We start from the raw sequence: 7794 nt of genomic DNA, 5'->3' as shown, positions 1-7794 counted from the left end.
AAGTGTATGTGTATGCATAGATTAGTTAACAGATTTGTAAAATTTACATGGTTCAGTATTCAAAAGGTACCAAAAGGAATACAGTATAATTTTTTTTTTTCTCAGCCAGCAAGATCTCCACAAAGGCAGTCACTGTTACCAGTTTCTTATGTTGCTTTCCAGAGATGATCTCTATATACACAGGCAAATTATATATACTAAGTTAAAATGTGTTGTATAATTGTTAGCCAGTTAGCCATGCCCAAATTGTTTTCAGCTGCAACAAGCTATGAAAATGCAAACTACAGATTCATCTAACCTGGTTCAAGTAGACTTGAAAGGTAGACATTATAAAATCATAGTATTTTAAATAACATTAAATTTTATTGTGAGGCCCTTAGAATTTTAGGAGGTGGAGTGGTGGCTTGTATTTTTGCCATAATTATAGGAGAGATTTGAAAGTGAGAAATTTACTGATTTAGTCTGCATAAGTTCAGTTCAGGGGAAAGATTTTAGAACATTGACACGGAAAGGATAAAAATTTACTGTCTGGGTTCTTTTCTAATGGCACACACTAACTCATGGATACTCTAATCCTTTCAGAACTACTTAAATTATTTAGGCAAAGGCATGGGAGAACAGGTATGCTTTTTTCATCCTGCATTTTTGGTTAGCATAAACCCTTTGGAACTGGTTTTTGAGTCCCCTGAGAAATCCATATAGAAATACGGTGCCATGGAGACTTAAAGGGAATAAGAGTTTGGTTTCACTTTACCTAGTGCGGAAAAATGAAAGACTACTAGAGTTGGAAGAATGTTAGTAGCAATTTGGCCACCAGATAAGCATAAATTGGGCAGATGTGGGGGAGAAACAAAAATAGTACAATAGCAACCGAGGCCTATTGGCAAAGTCGCTAAAGAGTATTGCTGAGATGGCCAGATTGAGAGGATTGAATTGAGAAGTGATTAATGAACTGTATGTTGAAGTTGAGGCATACAGGTCCATCATGTGTCAGGCACGAGCTCTTTCATGGAACTGCAGGAGTAGAAGTTATGAAAGATGACATGCATGTTTGCTTGACTTTAGGGAAAAGATAGGAAGGTACAGTGTAAGTAAAGCAAATCAGTGATGTTGGACCTTAAAACTATGAAGTGTTAATTTTTAGTTGATTGAAACAAGAGCCAGAGCAGATAGTTTTCCTTTTTGGTTATAACCATTATTATGTCATAGGTAAAACAGAGAATACGTTAGAAGGTTAAAATTATGTATAGTTGTTCCCTCTATCATTGAAGATTTTCTTTCTAAATACAACATTCATTGGGCGCCTGGGTGGCTCAGTGTGTTGAGTGTCAGACTTCAGCTCAGGTCATGATCTTACAGCTCATGAGTTTGAGCCTCGCATCTGGCTCGCTGCTCTCAGCGCAGAGCCCACTTCAGGTCTTCTGTCCTCTCCTCTCTGCCCCTTCCGTGCTTGCACTGTCTCTTTCAAAAATAAATCTTAAAAAAAAAAAAAAGAAATATAACATTCACAGTAGGTTCTGCTTTATTGTTCTGTAGGTTGGTATTTTCAAATGATGATACCATCAAACATTTTTCTCATATGATTAAGTATTCTTTGAAAATATTTTGCAATGACTTGCATAGGTTTTCATGGAACGCACAGGTAATTTTTAAAACTACTCCCCTTTTCAATATTTAGGTTTTTTTCATTTATGAATTGTGAGGACTGGAGATTTAACAACATGAACGAGATGTCAGTTTAAGAATGTCTTTGAGGGGCACCTGGGTGGCTCAGTCGGTTAAGCGTTCGACTTTGGCTCAGGTCATGATCACACAGTTTGTGGGTTCGAGCCCCATGTTGGGCTCTGTGCTGACAGCTCAGAGCCTGGAGCCTGTTTCAGATTCTATTTTCCCCTTTCTCTCTGACCCTCCCCTGCTCATGCTGTCTCTATCTCAGAAATAAGTAAAAAATGAAACATTAGGAAAAAAAAAAGAATGCACAGACTGAAGAGTTTTTGAGAAAGCTGAAATTGTTTTATTTTTTCATGTTGAATGTAATGAAAATTCCATTCATTTACAGACTATTACAGGTAATTTGAAAATTCTGAAACAAAAAATTATCTCACAACTGTTTGCTTCTATTTGTTGAATCCCTGCAATATTTATTAGACGGTTTTAAGGATTTAGCTAACTGGAAGAGCTGAGTTATAACTAAAAGGTTTAGGGAGTATATGAAGGGTTAGAAAATAATTTTTTTACTGTAGTAAGATTTATTTCCTTCAGTCAACCAACAGATGTGTTCGAGAGACTTTTGTACCTGCCCCAAGTAGTTCTGACTGCCGAGCAGTGCTCATTTTACATCTTTAATCACTGTTTTCTGCTTTAAAAACATCTTCCCAGTACTTGTGTAGAATAGTTCTGATGATCATGTGTGAAAATTTCAATGTATAAATAGAAGGTTGACTAAAAGAGTTTGTAACTTGTGGTTAAATGTGCTATTTACTTATAGAAAAACTGCTTACATAAGAGCTAGAGCAAAAGGAAAATGTAGAGTGGTAGGAAGTGATGATATTTATTTATTACTTTTGAAGCGGTTTGAGGTTAAGAGGAAGGTTAGGCATGTTATTTGCTATTCACATGATAGCACCTCCTGACCCTTTCATCCCCTTCCACATTTTTTTTAAATAAAAAGGAACTAGGTAATATCAGCTTGTTAATTCATAGTCTGATTATACACTATACACTATCTGCTGCCTGTTTTCCAGATCTTGGAGTCATCAAAAGTGAGAGATACCCAGGTTTTTTGTTTTTAGATTTTAGTTTATTGTTGCTTTTAAAAGGTTCTTTGAAGGAGAAGTTTCAAACCATTAGCTAAAATCTATGGGACTTCTATAGCTTTGTACTTTTCCACTATTGCTGTTTATGGATCTTAAAACCCAGGTGCATTAACAGTTCTAGTTTTTCTTCAAGTGGAAAGATGTTAGATTGTATTTCATATCTCCTTAAAAATTTTTTAAAATATAAAGTGATGTTATAAAATCAACCAGAAAAAGATGCCTTTGAGTTTCCAAATTAGGTTTGATGACGTATTCAAACTTTTTAACTTGGAATTTCAAGTATGTCTCATTTGTAAATTTTAAATTAGACAAGGAAAAAAAAAATCTTAATATTTCCAGTGACTTGGTGACCTTAAGTGCAAAAACTATGCATAATGTGATCTCATATTTGTAATAAAAAGTAACATATGGGGGGTGCCTGGGTGGCTCAGTCAGTTAAGCATCTGATTCTTGATTTCTGCTTAGGTCATGATCTCATGGTTCATGGGATCAACCCCTGTGTCAGGGGCTACTTGGCATTCTGTCTCTCCCTCTCTCTCTCTCTCTCTCTCTCTGCCCCTCCCCCCTTTTGCACACAATCTCTTTTTCTCTGAAAATAAATAAACTTAAAAAAATAAAAAGTTACAAGTTACTATATGTATGGGAAAAGGAATCTGGACTGATAAACTGTTAACTGTAGTCGAAGTAGAGTGGTAAGAAGAGGTAATAGGTATTAAGATATTTGTCTTTTTTGGTTCTTTTAGTTTACTTATTTTGAGAGAGAAAGAGAAAGAGCATAAGTTGGGGAGGGGCAAAGAGAGGGAGAGAGAAGTCCAAGCAGACTCCACTCTGTAAGTGCAGATCCCAGTGTGGGGCTTGAACCCACGAACTGTGAGATCATGATCTGAGCCAAAATCAAGAGTCAGTCGCTCAACCCCCTGAACCACCCAGGCACCCCAGAAATTTGTGTTTTCTTTTTCTTTTCTTTTTTAATGTTTGTTTATTTTTGAGAAAGAGAGAGCACAAGAGGGCATGAGCAGGGGAGAGGTAGACAGAGAGAGACACAGAATCTCAAGCAGGCTCCAGGCTCTGTGCTGTTAACACAGAACCTGATATGGAGCTGAAACCCAGGAACTGTGAGATCATTACCAGAGCCGAAGTCAAGAGTCAAACTTAACCGACTGAGCCATCCATCTGCCCCAGAAGTTTGTGATTTCTTAAAGGACTTGTATGATTCTGGACTAAACATCTTCAAAGGATGGCAAAACTTTTTTTTCTTCTTTATTTTAAGAATTAATTCAAAGGTTTTTAACACTTGTTTATATCACATTATAACAAGATTTTGTTTGCCTCAGGACACAGTCATTGGACCCTTATGAATGTGTCACCTCTTTGTAAAGTGCATTGAGACCAGCAGATAAAAAAAGATCCTATGTCATCTCAGTGTAAATCTTCAAAAGAATTGCCTTTTTTGTACCAGTAATAGTGTTAATAGCTACTTTTGTCACTTAATACTGAAAGTTTCTCTGCAAGAATTTATTGATTGAAATGGTAAAAATATTTCAAGGTTTTTGATAGCTTTAATGTGATATCTTTTATATACTGTATGTACACAGTTAAGTATGTTCAGTGCTTTTTGACATGCAACCATCATCACAGTCCATTTAAAACATTTTTATTACATCAGAAAGAAAACCTGTATCTCTTTTCACCTCCTGCTTCACAACCTCCCTTTCCCAGCAACCCACTATATCTTTCTATCTCAGCAGATTTGCTTATTCTAGACATTTCATATAAATGGAATCATACAGTTCATGGTCTCTTGTGTCTGATTTCTTTAAGTAAGGTGTTTATAGTATTCATAAAGTCATATGCATCAGTGTTTGTTTTTTTTATTGCTGAATTATATGCTGTTATATGGATATACTTTGTCTTTTTCTTCACTAGTTGCTGGACATTTAAGTTGTTCCTTACATTAGGTTGTTTTTGGCGGCCATTGACAGTATATCTGTCAATTTTCAGAATTTTAAAAATTTGCAATTTTTTTTATTATAGTCTTTTAAAAAACACTCTATTTTATTGTAGGATATACTGTCATTTACGTAACCAATATTATATCTTTTTAAGTTTATTTATTTTGCCAGAGAGGGGCACCTGGGTGATTCATTCGGTTTAGCGTCTGGCTTCAGCTCAGGTCATGATCTCACAGTTCGTGGGTTCGAGCTCCGCGTCGGGCTCTGTGCTGACAGCCAGCTCAGAGCCTGGAGCCTGTTTCAGATTCTGGGTCTCCCTCTCTCTCTGACCCTCCCCTGCTCACGCTGTCTCTCTCTCTCTCTCTCTCTCCAGAAATAAATAAAACATTCAAAAAATTTTATTTTGCCAGAGAGAGAGCACGTGAGCACGCGTGAGCAGGGGAGAGGCTTTTTTCCTTTGATAGTGTATCTGCCAATTTTAAGAAATTGAAAAATTTGCAATTTTTTATTGTCTTTTAAAAAACACTGAATTTTATTGTAGGATATACTGTCATTTACTTAACCAGTATTCTGTCTTTTTAAGTTTTAGTTGTTTTGCCACAGAGAGAGTGCATGCATGCATGAGCAGGGGAGGGGCAGAGAGGAGAGAGAGAATCCCACACCGGCTCTGCGCTTTCAGTGCATAGCGGACGTGGGGCTCAGTCTCGTGAAACATGGTATCATGACTTAAGCCAAAGTCAAGAGTTGGACACTTAACTGACTGAGCCACCCAGGCGCCCCTACTTAACCAGTAATATTAATGGATGTCTTTGAGTTTTTTCTGTTTTTTCACCATTATAAATATACTTCAGTAAATATTTTTCCACATTTATCTTTCTTTGTACGTGTATTTCTGTAGTATAGATTCCTAAAAGTAGAATTGCTGGATCAAAGGACATGAAAATTTACAGTTTTAGTAAACTGTTGAAGACCAGAAGACATCTTTAGTCATAATTCTATTTGATAATCGAAGTCTCTTGTCAAGTTTTTTGTACATTCACGTATTTGTAGTTAAGGAAAAGCAAGTTCTGCTTGCTTGAGTTAACAGGTTTTGTTAAGAAAAAAAAATTTCTGTGTTGAAAATAAGAGGAACATATCTACTTCATGGTCTGAGGTGATAAAATGGATATGCAATTCAGAAATACTTCTTGTTATTTTACTTTTCTTTCAGTTAGAGACATCTACTAAAAACATTGGTGGCTACTATAAAAGTTACAGATTCTGCGTGGAGGTACTTCTGGTTAAAAAAAATTATTGGGTAATCTCAAATGGTGCAGAATTTTAATGAGTTACAGTTATCAGTTTCAAGAGTGGTCTCTCCCCATTTCACCACAGTTTTCAGTGTTTTGTGCAGGTGAAGACACTGAAGCCAAATGGGCCTAGATCTGAGCTCCATTGCTCTGTCTTCTCTTGTATTTTTTGACATATAAATGTACGTATTTAATATTTGTTTAGTCATATGTTGTCAAAGCTATAAAGTAAGTTTTTGACAAGGGACAGTACAACAACTTGGGTTCTTAGACACTTTGAAATTTTTTTTTTTTTTTTTTTTTTTAGAAAAAGCGTATATGTATATAAGTGTATGTGTGGAGAGAGAGCACACTAGCGCCATTTGAAGTTGTAAAATTTTTGCTTAGTTTGTGTTAAAGTTCATGAGTGGTAAATATTTGTGTTAATAGGTTTGTGAAATTGTTAAAGAACAGCGCCTGGAGTTAGACTCACAATTTTTTGACCTCAATAAATGAATAATCCCTAAAGAAGAAGAAATGACAAATGGATTTGTAATCATGTAGGATGTTTATATTTAGTCATTAGTGCCTTTTGAGGCAGTCTTCTTCTGTATCACCTGACGAGTGAATTTTCCTCGTCTTTCCAAGTGAAGACCTGAAGGATGGAATAGTTAGTACTGTTTTCTAAGGTATATTACTGATACTATATTAATATTGTTATATTGTATATTAAATAGATTTGTAGTCATCAGTTCCTCTATTGGGAATTTTAACTAGTATGCTATTTGGATATCTGAAGTTCCCAAATGAAGAGCTTACTCTTTAAATGACTTTTTAATTAAAACTCAAATTTCTGAATATAATTTAACTTTTACTTCATTGCTAAATATTTATAATACTGTAACAGTGAGGTGTGCCTGGGTGGTGCAGTCAGTTAAATGTCTTTGGTTAAATGATTCTTGGTTAAGCGACTCTTGGTTTCGGCTCAGGTCATGGTTTCACTGTGAGTTCGAGCTCTGTGTCAGGCTCTGCGCTGGGATTCTGTCTCCTCTGTCTGAAGCGCGCTCTCTCTCTCTCTCTCTCTCTCTCAAAAATGAATAAATAAACATTAAAAAAAATACTGTTACAGTGAGTCAAATGCCTTGGACCTTGTTGCCCCAATTAGTAGATGGTCTCCAATTTCTTATCTCCTTTAAAAGAAAATAGTTTTTTGTTGTTGTTGTTTTTACCTTGTAAGCCTGGTAAATAGTATTTCTAATAGTCTGTGTTCCTAATTGAATAGCCTTTTACTCCTAACTCATTTCCAATTTGAATATGCATAATGAATATGCATAATGCACATTGGAAATCTGGTTAACCTGACTTGTTAGATTTATTTAAAAAATTTTTTTAATGCTTTATTTCGGAGGGGAGAGAGAGAGAGTGTGTGTGTGTGTGTGTGTGAGAGAGAGAGAGAGAGTGTGTGTGTGTGTGTGTGAGAGAGAGAGAGGGAGATACGGAATCTCAAACAGGCTCCAGGCTCTGAGCTAGCTGTCAGCACAGAGCCTGATGCCAGGCTGGAACCCACGAACTGTGAGATCATGACCTGAGCCGAAGTCGGATGTTTAACTGACTGAGCCACCCAGGCGCCCCTGACTTGTTAGATTTATGTGCAAATGAGAAATAGTAGATGTCTGTTAAGAATTTTGGGGGCATGAGAGCTTCAGACTTGATTTTATGGCTTTAGAATTTAAGTTTGACTTTTTTTTTTTTTTTTTT

At 36.1% G+C, this 7794-nt stretch overlaps 1 protein-coding gene across 1 annotated transcript in view; it reads left to right on the top strand.

Moving 5' to 3' along the window:
* Nucleotides 1-609: 609 nt before the first annotated feature.
* The window catches only part of FCHO2 (FCH and mu domain containing endocytic adaptor 2), a 110203-nt gene continuing 103018 nt past the window's right edge, over nt 610-7794 (top strand). The window contains exon 1 of the mRNA XM_077759845.1: nt 610-621. Within this exon, the coding sequence (XP_077615971.1) occupies nt 610-621 (12 nt within the window). The remainder of the gene's footprint in view (nt 622-7794) is intronic.

The sequence above is a fragment of the Crocuta crocuta genome, unplaced genomic scaffold (genome assembly GCF_008692635.1).
Source record: "Crocuta crocuta isolate KB4526 unplaced genomic scaffold, BGI_CrCroc_1.0 scaffold162, whole genome shotgun sequence".
In the NCBI taxonomy this organism is placed as follows: domain Eukaryota; kingdom Metazoa; phylum Chordata; class Mammalia; order Carnivora; family Hyaenidae; genus Crocuta; species Crocuta crocuta.
Note: the sequence above shows the minus strand (reverse complement) of the source record. Positions and strands in the feature narration are given on the sequence as shown.